The following is a 22342-nucleotide window of genomic DNA, read 5'->3' as shown; positions in this document are numbered from 1 at the left end:
ATCGCCAGGCCTGTCAATGGTTCTCAATGTTGGAGCAGGCCCTGTAGTGGCGTGACAATGCCGTAGCGACATGGAGAAAGAGGAATGCTCGCTATGTCATTCCGACTCAACCGGCTTCTTTGGGACGCTTCCTTCTGGATTTATTCTTAATCAGTACCCCTCGCTTCCCAATCTATCAGCAAGAAGACGACTTAATTAACTAGGACAGGATCGAATCCCTGCCAGTCCTGTCGTTGAAACAGCTGCTGTGCTCGCACATCCCCATCCCTTTTGTCCGCTGTATTCAGATCGGCTTGATATAAAGCTCTCTTTACGTCTCCATCCGAACCGACTCGCTGGTCAACTTACTCTTTCACCTCCGTTCTACTTTCAACAAGGGCCTCTCATGCCCTAGACCATCACACTTGGTCCGACACCAGCCCCTTCTCTCGCACTTTTCGACAGTGCTGGGATTGTCTTATCGACGACACCCTCACACCCATTGCCGATAGGCAGCCTCTCGTCCCCCAAGACAGAAGCAATACCGCCGCCATGTCGACGCCAGCTTCCGCCCCAAAGGACGCCCCCGCCTTCCCCGACGGCACGAAGGACTACGTTCCACTCCGAGGCGACACCAAAGCCAAGGTCAAACTCCACCAAAATAAAGTCCACATCTCCGATCTCCCCGTGACATGGTCCAACTGGTACCAGCACATTAACTGGCTCAACTCTACCCTGGTCGTTTTTATTCCATTGATTGGATTTGTCGCTGCGTACTGGGTTCCTCTGCGCCTCTACACTGGTCTCTGGGCCTTTGTGTACTACTTCAACAGCGGTCTCGCAATTACTGCTGGTAAATACCCTCCATTTCTGCTCGATAGGTCCCTTCATAGCTAACATTTATGTCTTGCAGGGTACCACCGCCTCTGGTCCCACTCTGCCTACAAGGGCTCTACCCCTCTCAAAATCTATCTCGCCGCTTGTGGCGCTGGTGCCGTCGAAGGCTCGATTCGCTGGTGGTCATACGGTCACCGCGTGCATCACCGCTATACTGATACAGACAAGGATCCCTATTCCGTCCGCAAGGGTCTTTTCTACTCCCACATTGGATGGATCGTCTTCAAGCAGAACCCCAAGGCCCAAGGCCGAACCGATATTACCGACCTGAATGAGGATCCTATCGTCGTCTGGCAACACAAGAACTACATCAAGTCCGTTTTGGTTATGGCCTTTGCGTTTCCTTGCGTTGTTGCTGGCCTTGGCTGGGGCGATTGGTGGGGTGGATTCGTCTACGCTGGCATCCTTCGAGTCTGCTTCATTCAACAGGCTACCTTCTGCATCAACTCCCTCGCTCACTGGCTCGGAGACCAGCCCTTCGACGACCGAAACTCTCCTCGTGACCACTACATCACTGCCTTTGTCACCCTTGGCGAAGGATATCACAACTTCCATCACGAATTCCCCTCCGACTACCGCAACGCTATTGAGTGGTATCAGTATGACCCCACAAAGTGGTTTATCTGGGTATGGAAGCAAGTTGGTCTTGCCTACGATCTGAAGCAATTCCGCGCCAATGAAATCGAGAAGGGTCGCGTTCAACAGATGCAAAAGAAACTTGACCAGAAGCGCGCCACCCTAGATTGGGGTATTCCATTAGAGCAGTTGCCCGTTATTTCCTGGGAGGACTTCGTTGCCGATTCACAGAACGGCAAGGCCCTCGTTACTATTGCTGGTGTCATCCACGATATCGGTGACTTCATCAAGGACCACCCCGGTGGTAGGGCCCTGATCAACTCGGCCATCGGCAAGGATGCCACTGCTATTTTCAACGGCGGCGTATACAACCATTCCAACGCCGCCCACAACCTGCTCTCGACTATGCGTGTGGGCATCCTCCGCGGCGGGTGCGAAGTCGAAGTTTGGAAGCGTGCCCAGTTTGAGAATAAGGGTGTTACCTACATGAACGACTCAGTTGGTCATCGAATTGACCGGGCAGGCACCCAAGTCACCAAGATCGTTCAACCTGTGGCTAGCGCCGACGCCGCCTAAATTTTGGATGAGATTTGCAATGACGAAAGAATGAACTAGATACCTTGTTTAATGAGATGGAAGCACTTGGGGGTGTTGTTTTATATAAGGGAGAACAATCCGGAATATTGATGCAGAAAAAGCATAGCAGATTGTTAAATACCTTTTTTTCTTTTTTAACCAATCCTGCTAGATAAAATATTTACAAGACTTTATACTTACTCATTTACCAAAACTGAGCTAACTCTCAAGCTCGATAAGACTAAAGATGAAAGGTGGCTAGTTGTCACCTTCTCTTCCGTAGAGAGAAGGCATTCTTTGTCAGCTCTTTCCTTTGCGTAGAGCGACTAGCGACCAGTTCGAGGTCAGCCGGAAGCAGCGTAAAGTCCTGATCTTGCTCCAGAAATGCATGCGCGTCTTTATGAAGGGTAGAATGCAAAAAGGAGTATCTGGATGTGGAAAATCAGCTACGTATATATTACTCGGGAGATGATCAGATTTAACCCGGCCAAGACGCCTGTTGTTTCTCCTTAAAGAGGAAGAATAGAAACGGCCTGGGTTTTCGTAGCATCGCTCGAGTGTCTTTTGGCCAGTTCCCAAAGCTCTCAAGGCATTGCTGTGCCGGGAAGTCGGGGAAAGAGAAAACAGCCTCGATCCATTGCCGTTTTTGAGTTGAATACAAACCCTAACTTATCGAAGACCCAAGAACGGCCTGCTTGACCGGCTGCACCTACAATAGGCCCGTCGTGGAGGTGGTGTTGTATAAGCAAGGCAGATTTCAGCACGCGCTAGACAGGGGTCTATTGGCGGGCAGCTAGCCACGTACTCACGAAGACACCGCCTGGTAAATGCAAGCGAGCAATCTAAAAGCCAAGAAGTCGTCTGTTCAGCTCGGCAAGTCGCTTAGCGGCCCAGGGATGAATTATTGGCTGTAGGCCCAGTATCTCGCCTCAGTGTGAAGGAGATGTAGAAGGTTGCAGCGGTAGGTCGCTTATAAAGCGTAAGTTATCGCTTACCCCGCACACCATGTCAGCATCAAGGCAGACCAACAAGAGCCGTGTAGGTAATTTGCATTGTCTGCCTATTTACCCTCGAAGAAAAAAAGCCTTATTACTGTATTACAGATATGAGCTGGAGTTAGGCTTTCCGTCTTGCCTTATATAATATACAGACTTATAAGTTGATTATCTATAGCAGCAGCCAAGGCAGGCACAACTAGGAAGACATAGCATTTTCTCACTCCACGCTAACCTGCTGAGGAGGATGGCTCCTCTCTGGAAATTCTCCCGCAAGTCGAAGAAGTCGACGGCCCAGATACAAGCAAAAAAATCTCCATCCTTCCCGGGTACGCTCCAACAAAGCTCCGTTGTCTCGGCGTCGGGATCCGACGCTATAAGCCCGACCAACCAGGGGGGTGGCCACACAGAAAGCAACAAAGCTCTGCGTGATCTCTGGCAAGAAGCGCTCGATAACCTCGACGACGAGAAGAAGTCGGCACTGAAGCTGCGCTTCGATGAAAACGGCCGAGTTCAGCCCTGTGTGACAGACGCCATTCAGGGCGTCGTTACAAGCGTTGAGACGTCGTTTGAGCAGTACAGGAACGGGGGGTGGAAGTTCAGGGACCGCGACGGGAAAGTGATATTCGACGTGCGCGAGAGCGGCAAACAGATACTCAGGTTTGCCCTGCGGTCCAAGGCTATCATAGATTCGGGAGTCAAGTTTGATCCCACGGGATACTGTAAGTGTTTACTCTGGGTTGTCTGTCTTTGCGTGTTAATCTTCTTCTAGCATCGTCCGCATGGGCTGTAATATCTTTAGGGTTACAGTTCATCCACAATGACCAGGACAGGATGAGTACCGTGTTCGACGCCTCGGCCCTCCTTGCCGGCATCCTCCATCGCTATGCTAACATCGAGGCTCACTACCGTGACCAAGACCTGCCGGATGTGATGCAGCTCGAGGACCAGCTCCGTTCAAGCTACGAGGCAATACTCAATTACGTCGCCACGGTCGAGGAGCAACGATACCAACGGTTCTGGGGTAAGGCGACACGCGCATGTATTCATGAGCCATGACGCTCATCGTTGAGTCTTAGGACGGGTCTGGTACAGCCTGTACTCTTTATCGGAACAGCCCTTGCAGCAGTTGCGCGACGGAATTCTCAGCGCAGATAATGCCGCAGAGCAGTGGCGGCAGCTCATCGAGCACGAATGTGAGTGGACTAGCACTGCTCCACCTGGTCGTCCGACTAAGGCGAAGTAGATCGGTTGAAAGAGGCCGAGACGATAAACACCAAAGTCGAAGAAATTTGTGGGAAGGTTGACCGGATTCTGGACGGCCTTGACCAGAACCTGATGGCCATTAACCGGGGGAACCAGTTGCTGGAAATGATCCTGGTTCATTTGGACACCAAAGACGGTGCTATGCAGATGTCTACGTTCTTGCATCAGCGCGTGGCGCAAGATTTGGATGAGCCTACTGTTGCAAAAGCTGGCAAAGGTATGGGTGAGATCAAGCAAGGTACATAGCCCGGCGAACAATGGCTCAACGGCGACAGGAGATGCTGACTGCGAGCGGTGCAAGTAGAGGACCACGACTCGCGTCTTGACAGTGAAGATCATCTTGACCAGTTGCTCCGGGGAGTATTCGTCGAGCTCCGCGAATTCGACCAGGACTCCAAACGGCACCAACGCATGATCGAAAACCTGCCTGAGATGCGCCCCCACAAGGTCAAGAACCTCAACCTCCAGAACGCCGACAAGATCATGGGCTGGATCCAGTCCACCAGCTCGGAGCTGTTGTGGATCAACGGGAATAGAGTCATCGGCCGATACGACTTTAACTCGCTGTTCGTCATGCCGCTGCTACTCTGTGGAGAGAGCACCTTTGAGTCGGCCCTTGTCCTACGCCACTTTTGCGGCGACAATCCATCGCTCAAGACGAACAATTACCGGACCTTGGTCCAAGCCCTCGTCTTCCAGATCCTCCAGCAGCGGCGTGCCTTATTCCGCGACCGCATCCCGTCCATCACGCGCGACCAGACTGACGATATCCCGAAACTCTGGGCACTTTTCGTCGAATGTGTCCAGAAAGTCGGCGCCGACTGCACCTTCATCATCATCGACAGCATCGACTACCTCCAAGACGCGGATACCGCCAACGGCATCGGCGAGAGCCAACTCGTGCTCCAGAACCTCGACGCCCTTGTCAAGAACAGCACCATGCTAATCAAGATCCTTCTCACCTCGAAGCTCACGCCTGAGTTGACTAGCTCAACCGAGGATCAAACCGCGCGTGTAGTCTCCTCGCGTTCTCGGGATGTCGCCCCAACCAGGAGGTTGTCCCTGGCCATCATACAGGACGAGCTGCCCCTAGTGCCCCAGAAGCTGATTGAGATCCAGGAGCGGCGGTGCCGGTCGCTGAGCTTCTCGCAGCTGCACATGATCTATCCCCAGAATTCCGTCATCTACACTCTTGACAACAACCAGCTCCGGGCGTTCATAGTGGATCGGCTCAGCGGCATGGAAAAGGATGCAGCTGGCACGTACGGGGCGCTCCAGATCCATGCCTGGTCTGTTGATCACAATGGCAGTTATTTTGCGAAACGCTACCACGATTTCTTTATTTCGCAGTTTTTGGGCGAGAAGGCCATTGCCAGCTTGAAATACATCCCGTCGGGGTACCTGGCTGACGAGTATGAGAAGCGTACGAAGCTGATTGCGCGCGGGCGACGATACTGGGAATTGGGTAGCGGCATACATTATCAGCAGGTTGATAAGAATGGGGTATTGTCACTTCAACCCTGCGTCAGTATTTCAACACTTGCTAACCAGTTTACACTCGCATCCAGGAATCCATTCGAATTGTTATCGACCAGGGTGCTAGGACACTTGAACCTGGATTGGCTAAGGTACTCGAAGATGAGTTCCAAGTTGTCTCGTTCCACAATTTGAAACCTCGGATATTGATGGTGTGTCCTCCAACGATCGCCTCATACTTCCTTAGCGAAGGGGAATGGAGTAAGTAGCCAGCGCATGAGTTTAACAAGTCGTCCATCAGCCTGTGGTGGGATGGGACCTAAGGCAAAACTAACAAAGTTCAGAAATTGTTAACGTCGACGAAGTCTATGAGGTCCATTTTCAACTTGACCTATTCGACAAACTAATCCTGCATAGGACGGAAAAAGAGACAATGTCTAAACTAGTCGTGTCGCAAATGGAAATCCACAACAGCAGTAGCCGCCAAATTGGCGGTCAGGCAAGAAACGGCTTGACCGTCCTCCTCCACGGGGGACCCGGCACAGGGAAGACCTTCACGGCCACAGCCATGGCCGAAAAGATCCAGTGTCCCTTGCTTGTGGGCACTGTAGAGTTGGGCGGTAGCATTGCAGACTTCGACCAAAGCCTCAACCGGAGCTTCCAGTTGGCACAGCGCTGGGGAGCCCTATTACTGCTCGAAGACGTGGACTCACTCATGGCCAAACGCATGAAAAGCGAGTCGAGCCAACACACGGCCACCTTCGCCAAGGCCATCCAGGCCTCGACAGGTACACCGGCGTTTTGTTCGTGACCACGCGCCGCGTCGGGGTGCTCGACGAGGCTGTCCACTCGCGCATCGACTACGCAGTGCACTACGAGCCCCTGTCACGCAAGGCGCGCCTCAAGATCTGGCGCATGGCCGCCCCAGAGATCGCGTCTTTGAACCAGCTGATATACCTGGAAAGAGAGCAAGGTTTGAACGGCAGGGAAATCCAGGCCGTCGTCCTCGCCGCGCGCCAGCTCGCCTCGAGACAGGGAGGCGGACTGAGAATGAAAGAAATGAAGCATATCTTGAATGCTAGAATCGATTACTCTAGCTACCTTCATAAGGTCCATGGAAAAGACAACTCTCGCATAGTCCTCCAGGACCAGACTCGGCTGGATGAACCAACCGTGTATACCAGGGAGAAGAAGGAGCGCAAAAAGGCAAACGGCAAAGGTGAATCAGACTCGTCAACAAAGTCAGAATCGGAATTAGAGTCGGAATCGGAATCGGAATCGGAATCGGAATCGGAATCAGAGATGGAAGAAGGAGAGAGTGCAGCGGGCGAAAGTCGGACTCCTTCGCGGCAACAATAGTGTCGTGGAGTAAATTGCCACCATGAAATCTCAGACATACTTTACAATACTGTTCTGAGCAGTAAACAAACTAGAAGAGTTCTGTAAACAGTTAGTGACAGCTACATTATTCACACTCAAGTTACTAGACACACTGAAGGTTAGCAGCAACTCGATAACGTGTTTCGGGCTTGACTTGAAGCTGGTCTCCTCCTCTACAACTTCACTGTTGAGCCTAGCATTTGCATCTAAAGAGGAAATTTTGGTGCGAACAAACTGACGCAGAAAATTATCATACGGGGGCAGAAAGAATGCATTTGGAGTTAGCAGTGATTAAGAGATGGCTTCAAGTCCGCTGATCATCTCGGCCGGACATTTACTGACATTCACTGACATTCGTCCGGCGCTTCCTTCAGCAAGCCGATCCGCAAGATGACCTTTAGCCGCCAACTATTATATACCGACGTAGTAAGTTCCTATATCCAGCGTCAGAGGGATGCAATTTATAGCTGAGGTATAACTTACTAAGTACCCATCCTCAAAAGAATTCTCGCCAGCAGTGTAGTGGAGCGTGCTCTATTCCGAGCCACGGTTTTCTTTTCTCCATCACCTCCCTCGCCGTTGCGAGACGTCCCATATCAGCGTTTTAAGGGGCCCATCACGAGTGTGGCGATGCGATGCCCGATGCACACAGAATCTTTGAATATGTCACCGAGCCAACATCCAATCATATTCCACCATGGTCTTCTTGTCCCATTCAGATGCACGTATTGAGATAAATCCTTCCCCCGCATGAGATCCACCGGAAATAGGAAGTCAGCCTTGGAACAACGCATACCTAGTTATGGTACGATGCTACTGTCTAGGCATCAATGGCCTCACGGGAATTCCGCATGCACGAAGCATCGATGGTGTCATGTCTCACGGTGACACCGTCATTGTCCAACTTCGAAGAAGTAGAAATGAATAATTATACCTAGCTGAGGTCATAGATGACTGCATCGAGCGTCAAGAGCCTCTGCCTTGGACATTTGAGTCCGTCGGCGTGAGTCACGGTGGTGATGTAATGTGGTAAGAAATGTCGCTAGTTTCTTACCTGCGTCGGCGGGCGAGGGGAAATATCCCGACATGATTAAAGACCTCACGAAGAAAGGTATTTAACTTTTATCAAAGAGCAGCCGAGCTTTTGAGTCGGTACCGCCTAAAAATTACCAAATTCAATCCGTGACGAGCGTTTCGCGATCGCATATTTTGCCACTTCAATCAAGCAACCAACCATGGCACCATCTGTAGACGACGGCGCGAACCCCGCGTTTGACAAGGAACTTGCTCAAGCTATCTGTGATCTCGAGATCCCCAACAGAATCAGATTCTCGCCCGATGGCCAAAAGGTTCTGTACTCGACAACTCTGAACGGTGACCAGCGCAAAGGCGAGCATCCCATCTCGACGCTGTGGCTGGCTTCGACCGCAGAGCCCGGTTCATCGCGCCAACTGACTTCTGGTCTGTTCAACGATACCACTCCGACCTGGCATCCCAGTGGAAATCAGATCGCATTCTCGTCCGACCGCTCGAAACCGGGCGAGAGCTCCGCGATTTGGTGCCTGCGCTTGGATGGCGGCGACGCAACCCCCATCACGCCAACCGAAAACGCACAGGGCATTGAGATGTTTGCATTTTCACCGAACGGAGAGACCATCGCCTATGTTTCTTCTGACGAGAAGAGCTCGACGCTTAAGGAAAAGGAGGAGAAGAACGAGCTTGATCCAGCCGTCTGGGGCAGTCGGTGGGAGTACGGTCGTTTGCGGCTTGTTGACGTGGCATCCAAGCACACCAGAACCCTCGTCGCAGAGGATCGACATATCACCCAGATAGCCTGGAGTCCTGATGGGAAGAGAGTGGCCTTCCTCAGTAACGAAAACCCTCATATAGAGGAGGCTATGCTAACAGGCACGACCATCTCGACCGTCAACGTCGAAACCGGTGAGGTTAGGGACCTGTGCACGGTAGTGAACGAGCTGTATGCGCTGACCTGGGCCCCCGATGGCCAAATTTACTTCATCACTGGCACGCCCGACGACAAAGACTCTGGAGGACGGTCTGTTTACAGCGTCAATCCCGCGGCAGCCCCGAGCAAGTTTGTGAAGTCCGCCTGCGGCGAGGATGACGATGCTGGGTCACTCATCGTGGCGGGCGGGAAGCTGCTGGTGAATCGCAGCGTCAGGCTTGACACTGTGATCAGCGAGCTGGGCGGGAGAGATCTCTTCCGAAAGAATACCGAGGTTTGGGCGTGGGACTTCTTCGTGGATCCCAACACCGATACTGTAATTCTCGCGGCCGGCTTGTCAGACGTCAACACGCCTTACGATGTATTCATCGTCCAAGAGGGCCAGAACGACCTCAAACTCTCGGATCATGGCAAGACAGTCGAGAAATATGCCTTTGGCTCCTGCTCTGTGCTCACCTGCCCATCCGCAGATGGAGAGGTTGAGCTGGACGGCCTTTACTTCGCTCCATCAGCCAAAATAGGAGACAACGGCGTACCCGAGGAACCGCTCCCAACATTCGTCATCATCCATGGAGGACCAACGGCCCGCGATTGCAACTGCTTCGACACGTCATGTTTCAACTGGGCGCCGTACCTCCTAGCCAAGGGCTACGGCGTGCTTCTCCCGCAGTATCGCGGATCCAGCGGCCGCGGCGAGAAGTTTGCCCTGTACAGCATGGGCGGCCAGGGCAAATACGACTACGCCGACGTGATATCCATCACGGACAACGCCATCAATAAGGGCTTTGCCGATCCGAAAAAACTCATCGTTGGTGGTTGGAGCCAGGGTGGCCTCATTACCTACCTGTGCAGCGTGCGCAACGGCCTGCACGGCCTCGGCTGGCGCTTCAACGCTACGATTGCGGGAGCAGGCGTTTGCGAAGTTGAGAGTCTCGCGATAACGTCGGATCTTGGCTCTACGTACGAGACCGAGTTGGCTGGCGGGGACGCCATCTGGACGCTCAGTCGCGACGACACGAGGAACCGCCAGGGCAGCGCGCTGTGGGAGGTCGCAGGCGCGGTAGAAGAGTCACGGCGTCGGGGAGAGACCGTCATTCCACCAATGCTGATCCTCCATGGAGACAAGGACGAGCGGTGCCCGTTTTCCCAGGCGGAGGGCTTTCGGCGCGCGTTGAGAGCTCATGGACTGCCGTGCGAGTTTGTGGCGTACCCCGGCGAGGAGCACAGTATCGAGCAGCAGAGATTCTGGCTGGACATGCTGGAGAGGGTAGAGAGGTGGTGCGGTAAGTACATTGGACAGGAAGGGGAGGCTAAGCTGGTAATTAGATGAAGCTGAGGATGGTGGATGACATGGACGAGATTAGTTGTGGCGAGCGTCGCAAAATATGACCCGCATCTGTCTCTATTCACTCCAGCGTCTTTTCCACTAAGACCCATGCAAAACTAGTTGTCAGGTAAGCAAGGTTCTGGTTTCGACAGCGGGGCGTTTCTGCGATACTAGATATCCACTTCTTCAAGCGTCGAAATACGAGTAGAAAATATACCGGTAGCCGGCGAAAACCAGGGCCGAATTAGAACTGTACTCAACTTTCTACACCCCATGATTTCCATCACTGAGAAGCACACTACATGAGGGAAGCCGTCAATTTTATATTCAAGGGTGTTCATCTCGCTATATCCCCACCAGATTTCAGTGCTTTAGACCCTGTCTCTGAGGGTCAAGCTGTCTATTCAGCCACTCGAGTTCTCCACCTTTTGAAAGACGTCAAGAAAGCTCTGCACATCTCTTTGAGTGCCTATGTTGTGTCCGGAAACAGTAATGTGGGGGGTAGATGTGATGCCTGAAGCGCGTGCTTCTACCACCTTCGTGTTGACCTCGCTGACACCCGCCGTGCTAGCCAGCCAAGCAGCAGTTTCGTCCTCTGGGAGTCCTGCATTCGCAGCTATCTTCAGGAGAGTCTTGGACGATGTGATATCTAGACCGTCTTCGAAGTAGGATTTGTACACCCCTGAAATAACCTTCTGTTGCAACGCACCGGATCTCGTTCCCGCGAACAAGATCAACCGATGGCTGTCCAGGGTATCACCAATTGTGCCCGTTTTAGCAAATTTGATACCGTGTTCCTTGCCCAAGGCGTCTTGGGCCTTGTCAATGTGTCCCATCCTTTCGGCACCGTATTTCTTCAAAAAGTACTCGCGCTTGTCCATGGAGGGTTTGGGCGGGTCTGCTATGAGGAAAAAGGGGTTCCATTGAACGTTGAATTCGTTGCTGGATGCAGGGTTCTTTGCGGTGTAAGCTGCAATGGCATTGGAGATTTGCTTCGTTGCCACGTAGCACTGATTCACAGATTAACCGAGAGTTCCAGGATAGCTGGACGTTTCCCGTTACGCTCGGGCGTCTACTTACGAAAGGGCAAACGGTATCCGCGGTGAGGGTGATATTGAAGACCGTCATCTTGTGGGGGAAGTCTGGATGTATTGGATGTATGCTCTCGATGACTATGGTTGAAGTCGATCTTTTAGGCAGGAAGGGAACAGGCTATTTAAGTAGTAGCTAGACTACGGCGTGGCTCGCCAGCGATATCCTACCACCAGCCTCGTGCTCGGCCTCGGCCCTCACCGATACTCGCGAGGGCAAGGCCGTATCCTGTTGCGAAGATTACGAACTCCCCCAGGATAGAGGAGACCTGCAGGACGGGATTAGGGATAAATACTCAATACAGAAAGCCGGTCGGTCTACTGACAGAAGTAGGTTTGGTGCTCCGCAAGTCCTCCGCTAGTCCTCCGCAAGTCCGCGTAAAGTAGGCTAACCTATTTTTTGTTGGACTGTCGGAAACATTCAAAAGCCGAGCGCGCGGCTAGTTAGTAATACGAGACGCCGCGCCCCGTTGCGAATAGTAGAAACATGCAAGAGTGAGGCTAAGTTGGCGGAGGCGGTCGGCCTTGTCGGCTCTGAAAGGGCATGAGTCGCGCCGGTAGTCAATTCCGAGTCTCTGGAACATTTCTATCTTACATCCGTGTCTCAAAGTCACTTACAATTAACTACGGGCTCTCTGGTCAGAATGCACCTCCACCACAAATCCACGAACCCCCATATCGACAGGCCATCATACGCCACGGTTCGACAATGTGTGGTGGGCGGCCCGGATGATCCTAAAACCCAATGAACTCTGTGCCCCTCTGCTTGTACGGTACTTTCAACTTGTAGCCCGCGCGGCTATGACTAAAGACCCTGGCAGTAAAGTATTTGTTGCAAGGAGTTCGGAATGATTGGTAAGCGCAGGCACATTTTAGGGTTTCTGCTCCAGCGTAATTACTAGACAGCGGCGGACTGCCTTCTGCTCCAATTATAGAGAATTAGTATGGCTATTCGTTCATGTAAACTTGGTGTTTTCGCACTGCATTTTGCATCTTCCCGCCGTGACAACAAAATTACGGTGCAAGCCAGGGAATATAATAAGCAAAGAATAACTTTTACAGCTATTGACACAACCCATCGACCTGCAAGACCGATTGGAGTTGAATTGTATGAAAAACACATTTCTGCGGTTTCCCCAAAAGTTCATAACTGCGAGCCTAGCCCGGCTCTTATTCCAGCGGCTGTTACTGCAGCTGTATAGCTGGGATGACTTTCTCTGCAGCTGACGACAGTGATTTACTCGGTCTTCCTTAGTCAAGGCTTTTAACTATCAATATGCTGTTGTCGGTCTACTGGGCCAAGGTGCTGTGGATGATGGCAGAAAGGTGGTGCATCACAGTCGCCATATACCATCAACCTCTACCGTAAGGATTGCAATGACTTATCAGCGCCCGCTCCTGGCTGAGGCGGAGGCTGAGGCGGATGTCAGACTGGAGGTGACCTATGGCAGCCACAGTCCTCGTCGTGGAGACCAAACCCCGCATTCAGTACGAACTTGGCATTCTTGTTTTACTCCGTTACACCAGTGAGTTCTGTGCGAGGAGAATTTCTAGAGCCAGAGTATCTGTGGCGGGATTGGTGCCCGCCGGCATGCAGGACCGAGAGCTCCAAGTGATGACAAGCTGGGGGATGGGAGTCATGGGACACCGCGTTTGTGCACTCACTTAGGACCGTATGTGTACTTGATACACGAATGAGCCTGACCAAATACGAAAGTCAGCATCACCAACGCTATTTCCCTTTGTAGATTTCAGGGCTGTCGACCGAACTGGCCATGTCCTATGAACCTAGTACTATGCATATCAGAAAGGGTACCAGACCTATCACCTAAGTAACGTTACTATGAAGCAAGACTAATTACATTCATGAGTGGTCAGAGCAATCCCTTACTGATGGTCAACTCTTCAGGTGCAATTACTCCAAGTCGGACTGACTGGATTGAAGAAATTTGCCTCGCCGAGCTTCCAAGCCTGTAATTTGTACCGCCTCATTGTGCCGCGAGCCTGATGCGCGTGCGCCACATTCAGGCAATCTCCAAATATGCCTCAGCTGGATGCAACGCTCGGCATTTTGGAGGGGCAATCAGTTATATGATTAGGTCGCGCCGGCCTTTACCCCAATCCACCACCTTACAGGAACCCTCCAACTGCCCACCGCCCACCCTCACTCATGCAAGCAGCGACAGTTGGCAGTGACAGTTGGCATTTGGCAGAATGCGAGGCGAAGCATAACAATGGCCTTTGGAGCCATGTTTTGCACTCAAGTATATACTTACTGGAGTCCGACTTGCATTCTGAAAATGGACAACCAAACCAAACCAAGATTATCGCGATCATCCTCGGCCTGACCCCACGTGGCAGTTTTTCGACCATAGTCCCGATCAACATCGATTTGTTTCTCGACGGACTCCAATGTCTGGCATAGAGCTGCTCGGTGTCGCCGCGAGTGGCATCACCCTGTGTGAGGTACTCGCTAAACTTGCAAAGTTTTTGAGAAAGGTCAAAGGCGCAAGAGAACAGTTTCAAAAGTATTTGATCGAGCTTGATCACCTTAACTCGGTAAGTTTTATTTGCAGTATTTGCTCGGCGGCCTGATTAATAATTATCGCAGATCATCTTGGTAATAAACAAGGTTACCAGTGGCATCCACGGGCTTGAGCACTTAACATATCAGGACAAGGCTGGTCAAACCCACGGTTTGATTGACTTCTGCAAGTCAAATGTTGAAAAAGCCATTGGTGACTTAGACCAACTTCTTCACAGTCTCGATAAACCTGGAGAAAAGTGGTACCATCGGTTGACGCACCACGCCCAGAAGTACGGGTTCTCGATTCACTTTGCCCTTCGTCAGGAAGACATCCAGAGTAAAGTCGAGCATTAGAATCCACAACGAAAGCTCTTCATTTGGCAATGGGCATAATCGTTCTATACGTCACAGGCACAGGGTAAGTCTGTTCTCTTGCATCGTCAGAGTTTAGCTCGTTGATTGACGGGCTGTCACCGCAACGCAGACATGCAGAGACCCAGGAAATGATCAACAGTGCCAGGGATCAAATTTCCAAAAGCATACAGGATATTAATCCTCCCCTTACGTGTCCGAAACTGAAAACACCAATTTACGGTCGTTTCGTGAGCGACTGTCGACGTCGTGGCCCCCAAGTCATACCGCGGCTATCTAGCTACAAGAAGAAAGAAGTACGAGAGGCTAGTGGTAGCTCGGACAACGGATCCGTTCAGAACATCTTCCCAGTTTCATCCACGCGCGAGCAATCCACCACTGCTACTTCGTACGATCAGGCCATCAACCGCATTCTCGCCCCGGTCCAGGCTCTGGCCAGGGACAGCTTGAGTATCAACAGCGATGCCGATCTTCGGGAGGATGAGTCCCCATCCACAACCAGCAGCGTCTCTGACTTTGCCGATGGGCATCTTGCAATAGACGACATAGAGGCAGTCATCGAGAATGGCCAAATACTCTTCATTTCCACCAAAACGGACAACCCAGAGGACCCGAAAGTGGCGGTCCATGAACCCAAGATGCTACAAAATGGCGAATGCGACTCAGTAGACGAGGAGATGATCTTTGCTCCTGATTCTAAGATCGAACAGCATCCGGCTTTCCTACGAACTGGCATACACCAGGCCAAGTTCAAGCCAAGTATCCATTCCCCCGTGGGTTGGTTCAAGGTTCCGATCCTCTGCGATGTAACGACTGGGTTGACACCTACAAGTGAAACCGCTTCTGGGTATGGATCCGATTCTGGCCTAGAATCGGAGGCTCTAGAAGCGAACTCCACTGGCTCGAGGAGATCCAACAGCTCTTTCTTGACTGGTGAAGATGTTCTCCCACCAGAGGCGAACAATCATGGCGAATTGGTACCATTTCAAAGCGTACCAAACCAGCCTCAACCAGCAGGAATGGGAGGTTCGACCAGCGACCATTTCAATCCAACAAACCGCATCATCATGTGCATCCAGCAAATATCGAAAGAAGGGAGTAATACCAAAATGCAACTCCGTGTTCATTGCGCACCCTTCACTGAATGCCAGCATGCAAGAGTAGAAATACTCAATGGCGAAAAGAATCTAAATGAGGCGCCAGACTATGAAGAGCTGCTGATGATATGTCTCCGTACCATCAATTATGCATATGAGCCCATCCGATCTCTTAATGGGGTTGGCCTGCCGCTTTTTGATAAATGTCAGGATGACTGCAGACACACTTTGGTGACAGAGTCTCGGTACTCAATTGTCAGGTGCACAGCGCCTGCCTTCTTTGGAGCATGGTCTAACCGTGGCTTCAAAGCTAACGATGACCAAAGTGATGAGGAGGAGGGAGAAGACACTGGAAGCAGTTATTGGACAAGTTACTACGACAAAACGGACTCAGAAGACACGGAAAGCATTGAGAGTACGGATCAAGATGAAACACGCACAGACAGCGATAGTAGTCTAGACGAGGCGGGCAACGACAGTGATAGTCCGGTTCCAGATGAAGCGGGCAGTGACAGTGAAAGGATTGGTCCAGATGCAGATGGCACCAGTCATGGTGTCAGAGGAAGTGAGATTCAAGGTCAGCAGCCTACGGCAGAGGCTGGGGAAAACACCTTTGGCCCATTCCTTTCGGTGCCCTGCTTATTTTGCCGGAAGGAAGCGTCAAAGCCTCAACAAGAAACGGGGATGCTTACTTCTTTTCTTATATATGGCTCAGTTAGCTATGGGTACAGATGTGCCCGTTGTCAAGGCAAGAATTGGATAACTGGCTCAAGGTGGATCTGGGAGTAAGAAATGGTAGGGTCCAACCGGTACTGAAGTACATCATCAAGTTGGCCCATAGTCAGGTTACAGAATGCAGGCCACGTGTTCGAAGTCAGGGAAGGGCATGGTGCCGTAGGTAGAATCAATTAGTGGTTACCTTGATGCCAGCTCGCTTACTCTTTCCCTTTATCTTTCTCTCTCTATTCCCGAAGTCAATATTGACGAGGGAGTTTGTGTGGCGAAGTCCAAGAAGCGGCCATCTTCTTGGAGACCAAGAAACTGCTGATTAGCTACGATAAGTAACCGGCCCTGCGCTACGGTAGTCAGCTGATGTTTCGCGGGTAGACCTTTTCTCTTTTTTTTCCCCCACAAGAATGAAAGAGCGAGCGTCATGCAGTAGCTAGGCTAGGCTAGTGATCTACCAAGCCCGACCAACTGGCAGGCTTGAGCTGAAACAATAGTCTACAAAACTCGACGAATGAATGCCGTGTACGGATCCGAGCAGAGGTCATCAGCCCGTAGATCGTCGGAGCGTCAGCAGCTTTGACGTGGATATGTCGACTTGTGGCTGGCACCCACAGCGCCGCTAAATAGTCTGGCCAACCTATCCAGGAATGGCGGCATTTTATCTTTCACAGTGACCAATCACCAGGAATACCAATCTGCACAGACCGAACCTTGAATTAAGATCGAGGCGGTCCAGATGCGTCGTCGATCGCGGAATAACAACTTCCCGGGACTAAGAACGCCGACATGAGTCTTTACGAAGCCTCGACCGGCAGCAGGTGCCGATTTAGTTGTGCTCTCTCGACCTATCAAGAATTCCCGTACTCGTTCCAGACCTAACCACTACTCAGCCGCAGCTGTCTTGAGAGTTGGGCGGCACAGCCTCCAGTTTAGCAGCCAATCCTCATTCCCACCTGTTTCAGCCCCGATCAAACGTGGCAAATGATGGTTGAATATTTGAGCTACTAGCTATTCTATTTTTGTCTTTGGCAAAATTTGGTTCCATTCCAGATCATCATGTTGCGAACTTGCACTCGTACTAACCTTGATCAACGCGTGTGAATATCTCCCTGAACAGAAATGGAGACGGACTCAACTTCTTCCCCGACTACTGTAACGGTAGTATCCGAGGCCACAACTTCGAACGACGGCGTTTCTGGCATCATTGGCTCCACCATCCCCGGAGCGTCAAGGATTGTTGCGCTCTTCTCAATCCTTCCGGTCGGCTTGGTGATTCTTGGCCTTCTGGTATGGTGCTGCGTTTCATCAAGACGTAATAGCAGAGCAACGAGGCGTTTGCAAACAAGCCAGCCGCGTTGGAAACCGACATCTTTACAATGCCCAACTCTACTGATTCTTCTCGGCCTTATTGTCACATTGATTGTACTACTCGAATCCGCAAGCCTTGCGCTTCCACGAGGGGGGACATCTGAGGAAATCCAACCGGCGAATTACATCCGCAGCGCAACTGTCAAGGAGGGGATCTTGGTGGCCAGGTCAAACTCCCACCACCTTAGGTCCATCTTAAATGGGGTCTTCTCGCGAGGTGAGCCAACCGCTCCGCCCCCGAGTATTGGATGGCTTTCGCTCAACGGAGACGCATGGCTGTCGCCTGAGTTGGTATACTTCATCGGCACGTTTCTACCCACCCTGGTGGCGTCCATCTTCGCCATCCCGTGGAAAATACTGGACCTCGAGACAAAGGGTCTAGAGCCCTTTGCGCAGCTGGCACGCCCTGGTGGCGGTAGAGCATCACAGACGCTTCTTCTTCAATACAATGGCGTCTCCGGCTTGGGTTTTGCATTCAGAGCGCTGTTCACCGGACACTCGGCTGTAACATTGTCAACCGTCTTGAAGTACAGCGCAGCCTTGTTAACCCCTCTAGCTGCTCAAAGCGTTCGTCTCACCCTGCAAGGCGAGTGTCTCCAGGACTGGACAAAGCACTGCACCGCGACACTTGAAGCGTCTAACACCATGATCCGAATAGCACAGGCGTTGCTTGTGGTCATGGGTTGTGTCGTCGTCGCATACATCTTCTTGCTGAATGGGAAGACATTCGGGGTTACATCCGATCCGCGCAGTATCCTGGGAATTTCCAGTCTCTCTCTGAACCCATATCTCACCGCCGTCATGCGCAGGATCTCGTTGGGTGCCGATGGAATGTTCTCGACTACCCAGGCTGCTGAAACGCTTGGGGAACAAAAATTGGAGTTTGGCTATATCACGTATCCGTCAGGAGATCAGCAATATTGCATTACCGTCATGGGCGACGTCGCTGAGGTCCAGACTGTGAACTTCTCGAGACCTAAGGCTAAAGATCAAACTCCCATGTCGGATCCTCCACCACTCGAGGTTGATCGAGGCACGCCGAATCGATCCGTGTTCTTTTGGATACTAGCCAAAGTGATCAGTTTTGCCATCTTCATCATTGGTTTGGTGATTCTGGTACTATACTATCGGCTAACCTACAACGACAGTGGATTTGAGAGATTCATGGATTCCCAGAGCGCATTTGGGGTCCGATTTCTCTTCACTGTCTTTGGCGTGGTCATTGGGTTTGGCTGGGCGTCCATCTTCAACGGTAAGTATTTACATACCTCAGTCGTCAATCAGTGTTACCGCAACTTTTTGCTGATGTCTGACTTAGAGCTGGCGAGGATTCTTCCTGTCTGGAACATGTCTCGACGTCCAATGGAACCCAAGGACTCCATCCTAATGCCACTATCTCCGAACCCTTATGTTGGCATCATGACCTATCTTGCTCGTGGGCATAAACTGCTCGCGCTCATCTCTGCCGTGACCATACTAAGCGACTTCTTACCCATAGTGCTCGCCAACGTTCCTTTCAACAACGCAATCACATGGATGACATTCAACGTCTGCACTTGGGTGAGCGTTGGGGTTCTAGGCTTCATGCTTGCTGTGCTCGCCCTCGTCGCTGGCGTGGTCCTTTTCAGCTCCCCAAGCCACCATTTCCCGTTTGTATCTACAGACTTGGACACGCTTACGGCAATTTTGTACTTGATATGCCGCTCGGGCAACTTCCTTTCCCAGCTTCAGGGACTCTCGGTGGTTGGAAAGGCGCAAGTTGAGAAACGTACAAAGACGTTGAACTCCATGTATGGTATCATCAGCGTCGTGGGTGAAGATGGTAGCCCTCATGTTACGATCCAAGTTACGTCATAGGAGAGGCACATTCGGTATACGATGGGCTATCGGTGAGAGTACAGCGTTGGGCCAGGCTTGTGTATAAGTGCGTTGCAGGGTGGGCTCGGATGAGTGGGTTCCGCAGTCGCAATCTAGGTGCCGGTTTCTAGGCAATAGCTCTGGCGGCTGCTGTACCAATATTTCCGTCTTTATCCAGTATGCATGTACGGGTTGATTTGTCGACTCTGATAAGATACAGGTGATTTAATATCTGGTTTCCTCGTATGAGGTTTATCTCGGTCGCTCGGTTCACTGATGATGCCCGCCTTGTCACCGCAGTAAAACAACCTTATCACCAACTATCAGAGAAAGAAACAAATAAGCCTTCCTGGGCGAAAGAAGGGCATGTGCTGCAACCCCGACGTTATGATCCGACTGCGTCAGATCATACGCCAGTCATCCCGCTTACCCTATACTGACTCTTAAAGAACGGGCGTGATAGTCACACTGGTGTTATCCTTTCTGTGGATGTATTAGCTCATTTTAAGTAACCCCTGCCTTCCAACATGCCCTACAAATCACGATAGTGGAGGGAGTCGGGAATCCTCATCTTGAGTTGTTTGAAAAGCCTTCCTTTCCCAAATCCGGGACTGCGCAGCCTTTTCTTCACTTAGATTAAATGAAATTGTTCCCAACAACCAGTGTAATAGAGTAATAAAAAGGAATAATATGATATATCAAAGCTTCTGGAGAGATATCTTGTCAAAACACACAGCATTCAACTTCTGACCAGTTCGTACCAATGATGACTTTGAAATGGGGCTTGGTGTTCATCATGACATCAAGCTCTAGAGCATCTTTAGTAGTTGTGACCAGTGCCCACGCCCCAGAAATATGCAACACAAGCGCCAGTCATCAGAATAATGACCGAGATGAAGTTGATAAGGCTGAGCTTTCGGTTCCACTCGGCACGCTCTCCAGTCTCGAATTCTTCTTTTGTGGCGTTGATGACTTTTCCATTCAGCACTCTCTCCTTCCGACTCCATTGCAAGAGACCGATTACATTGCTCATATACCCCAAGATAACCATGATGGTACCAACAACCACGGATCCGGCCGCAAGAGCCACGTACAAGATAATGACGTTGTCGTAACTGTTATTGTCGCGGTCTTGAATAACACCGGCGATGATCCCGACAATGATCGTCATGCTGTTGTTGATGGCAATTTTGATGGCGTACCCGGCTCCGAAGACCTCTTGGTACCACATGCTAGTGCGGATGCTATCAATGATGACAGTAGGGCCGAGCGAAGAGGCGATGGCGTAGATGCCAAAGCTAGCTGCGGTCCCTGCAACAGAAGGTCCCCAGGCAGCTAGGCACATGGCCAACAGCATGCCAAGACCGCATACGAGCATGACGGTAAGGCGGCGACCAAGGATGTCGATGAATATTCCCACCATTGGCACAAAGAAGAAGCCAAGGTATTGCGACATGGATGAATACCAACCCGCCTGTACAGCCGAGATGTCAAAACGTTGCTCAGCCAGCTCAGTGCCATTAGAGGAGAAAATGCTCGACGTTGAGGTCTGGAACAGCGAAAACAAAACAATAAGCCAGAAAGACCAAGGAAGTCGTAGCATCTTGGTGATCTCGAACTTCTTGTTATTCTCGGTGAGCTTCTCTCCCGTTGCTGGATCCAATGTTCCGGCATAGCGCTTCTCGCACCAGCGAGTAAACCACCAGAAGAAGAGCGTTGCGACGTTGGTAAACAGGTTCATGAACACTGCCATCCAGTAGGCCCAGCTAAAATCACCCAGGTTCGTCGCAATGACGTTGGCCGTAGCCTTGCCGACGAAGGAGCCGATTTTTCCGATGCCGAGCTCAAACGCCAGGGTTGAGGCGAAGCCAGAGGATGGTGGGAACCAGGATGAGAAAATCTTGTACTGAGCGACTTGGGTAGTGACATCGCCGAGAGCTTGAACGACGACACCAAAAATCATGAACTTGTAGTTGCGGACAGTTGTGGCCGCTGCAATCAGAATTGCACCGGCGCTGAATACGGCGTTGCCCCAGAGCATGGTGCCTGTAGAGTATTAGCATACCGCAATGCTCATTGAATAGAGATTCGCGTACTGGCACCACCATAACGGTCGGTGAGAAGGCCACTGGCCAAGATCAAGACTACCTTGATGAAGTTTTCGCTTGATTCAAGCACAGCGTATTGCGTGTTGGTGATGTCGAGTTCCTAGAGTGGCTTGTGTTAGACAAAGGTCGCGTTTTGAGATGGTTCGGTCGACTTGCCTTCTTCAGAGTGCTCTTTAAAGCTCCCGTCACGCCGCTGCTCCAGTGACCTCCGAATCCAATCATGCTGACGACGACAACTGAGAGGATCTTCATGTTCAGAGGAATGGCGGTCCTGCGATCGTCCTGCGAGCTGTCATCGTTGTGATCGACAACAGTCGTGACAACAGGCAGGCCATTTTCGGGGTTCTTTTCCTTGGAGTCTTCCATTGTTGGAGGAGTCTTGATGGAGAGGAGGAGAAAAGATGCTGAAGGAGGACGGGATGCTCTGGGAGATTTCTCGAGCAGATCAGGGCTGGCACTCGAGGCTTTATCAGATCGAATAATTGTGGGTCGACCAGGTTTTCGCCTCTGGACGCTTGGATGCCGTCGAGTTGTTGGCTGTCACAATGGTTCGCAAACGAGGAGCACTAGGTAACATTGAGTAAGACGTCCCACTTGGATCCAGACGCGTAATGCAGAGCCGACGTCGGCGGCTAGGATGGTTTGGTAGGGTGCAGCCGAATCCATTGTAATAAGGCGCAGATTATCGATTGTCTCGTGGTGTTTATTTTCGGGGATGGGGATGTTGTGAATGAGGTCGAGTCGAGCGAAGATTC

General features: G+C 51.4%; 8 protein-coding genes across 8 annotated transcripts; 6 read left to right on the top strand and 2 right to left on the bottom strand.

The window, feature by feature from the left end:
• Window positions 1-531: 531 nt before the first annotated feature.
• On the top strand, window positions 532-2028 carry BGZ61DRAFT_365874 (uncharacterized protein; the record flags this gene model as incomplete). Its single annotated transcript, XM_046241640.1, has 2 exons — window positions 532-832; window positions 893-2028. The coding sequence occupies 2 exons, from the start codon at window positions 532-534 to the stop codon at window positions 2026-2028; spliced, it is 1437 nt and encodes a 478-aa protein (XP_046097817.1).
• Window positions 2029-3225: 1197 nt separating this feature from the next.
• BGZ61DRAFT_121986 (uncharacterized protein) lies at window positions 3226-4197 on the top strand. The gene is made up of 2 exons (XM_046237043.1): window positions 3226-3745; window positions 3796-4197. Exons 1-2 carry the CDS (start codon window positions 3271-3273, stop codon window positions 4080-4082), a joined length of 762 nt encoding a protein of 253 aa, XP_046097816.1. The 5' UTR covers window positions 3226-3270; the 3' UTR covers window positions 4083-4197.
• Window positions 4198-5329: 1132 nt separating this feature from the next.
• Window positions 5330-6132, top strand: BGZ61DRAFT_461797 (uncharacterized protein). The gene has a single exon (XM_046247217.1). The coding sequence runs from the start codon at window positions 5448-5450 to the stop codon at window positions 5958-5960; it is 513 nt and encodes a 170-aa protein (XP_046097815.1). The 5' UTR covers window positions 5330-5447; the 3' UTR covers window positions 5961-6132.
• A 2248-nt stretch (window positions 6133-8380) lies between these two features.
• BGZ61DRAFT_365588 (Alpha/Beta hydrolase protein) lies at window positions 8381-10441 on the top strand (the record flags this gene model as incomplete). Its single annotated transcript, XM_046241624.1, has 1 exon — window positions 8381-10441. The coding sequence occupies one exon, from the start codon at window positions 8381-8383 to the stop codon at window positions 10439-10441; it is 2061 nt and encodes a 686-aa protein (XP_046097814.1).
• Window positions 10442-10842: 401 nt separating this feature from the next.
• BGZ61DRAFT_365913 (thioredoxin-like protein) lies at window positions 10843-11566 on the bottom strand (the record flags this gene model as incomplete). The annotated part of the gene is made up of 2 exons (XM_046241641.1): window positions 10843-11448; window positions 11519-11566. 2 exons carry the CDS (start codon window positions 11564-11566, stop codon window positions 10843-10845), a joined length of 654 nt encoding a protein of 217 aa, XP_046097813.1.
• A 2375-nt stretch (window positions 11567-13941) lies between these two features.
• Window positions 13942-16314, top strand: BGZ61DRAFT_559250 (uncharacterized protein; the record flags this gene model as incomplete). The annotated part of the gene is made up of 3 exons (XM_046255751.1): window positions 13942-14088; window positions 14141-14393; window positions 14501-16314. 3 exons carry the CDS (start codon window positions 13942-13944, stop codon window positions 16312-16314), a joined length of 2214 nt encoding a protein of 737 aa, XP_046097812.1.
• Window positions 16315-17373: 1059 nt separating this feature from the next.
• BGZ61DRAFT_484188 (uncharacterized protein) lies at window positions 17374-19479 on the top strand (the record flags this gene model as incomplete). Its single annotated transcript, XM_046249580.1, has 2 exons — window positions 17374-18874; window positions 18941-19479. 2 exons carry the CDS (start codon window positions 17374-17376, stop codon window positions 19477-19479), a joined length of 2040 nt encoding a protein of 679 aa, XP_046097811.1.
• Window positions 19480-20109: 630 nt separating this feature from the next.
• Window positions 20110-22075, bottom strand: BGZ61DRAFT_121940 (major facilitator superfamily domain-containing protein). The gene is made up of 3 exons (XM_046237042.1): window positions 21744-22075; window positions 21576-21687; window positions 20110-21525 (listed from the first exon to the last, which is right to left on the bottom strand). Exons 1-3 carry the CDS (start codon window positions 21951-21953, stop codon window positions 20300-20302), a joined length of 1548 nt encoding a protein of 515 aa, XP_046097810.1. The 5' UTR covers window positions 21954-22075; the 3' UTR covers window positions 20110-20299.
• Window positions 22076-22342: the final 267 nt, after the last annotated feature.

Source organism: Ilyonectria robusta (assembly GCF_021365365.1).
Source record: "Ilyonectria robusta strain PMI_751 chromosome Unknown BGZ61scaffold_28, whole genome shotgun sequence".
Lineage (NCBI taxonomy): Eukaryota > Fungi > Ascomycota > Sordariomycetes > Hypocreales > Nectriaceae > Ilyonectria > Ilyonectria robusta.
This window is presented reverse-complemented; position numbering and strand designations above follow the sequence as displayed.

Bases quoted from the DNA above. Each gene is read 5' to 3' on its own strand.
- BGZ61DRAFT_121986 (XM_046237043.1), top strand. From the start codon at position 3,271: ATGGCTCCTCTCTGGAAATTCTCCCGCAAGTCGAAGAAGTCGACGGCC. The intron at 3,746-3,795 runs GTAAGTGTTTAC...ATCTTCTTCTAG, and splicing joins GTTTGATCCCACGGGATACT to CATCGTCCGCATGGGCTGTA.
- BGZ61DRAFT_461797 (XM_046247217.1), top strand. From the start codon at position 5,448: ATGATCTATCCCCAGAATTCCGTCATCTACACTCTTGACAACAACCAG.
- BGZ61DRAFT_121940 (XM_046237042.1), bottom strand. From the start codon at position 21,953: ATGGAAGACTCCAAGGAAAAGAACCCCGAAAATGGCCTGCCTGTTGTC. The intron at 21,688-21,743 runs GCAAGTCGACCG...AAGCCACTCTAG, and splicing joins TAAAGAGCACTCTGAAGAAG to GAACTCGACATCACCAACAC. The intron at 21,526-21,575 runs GTACGCGAATCT...AATACTCTACAG, and splicing joins CGACCGTTATGGTGGTGCCA to GCACCATGCTCTGGGGCAAC.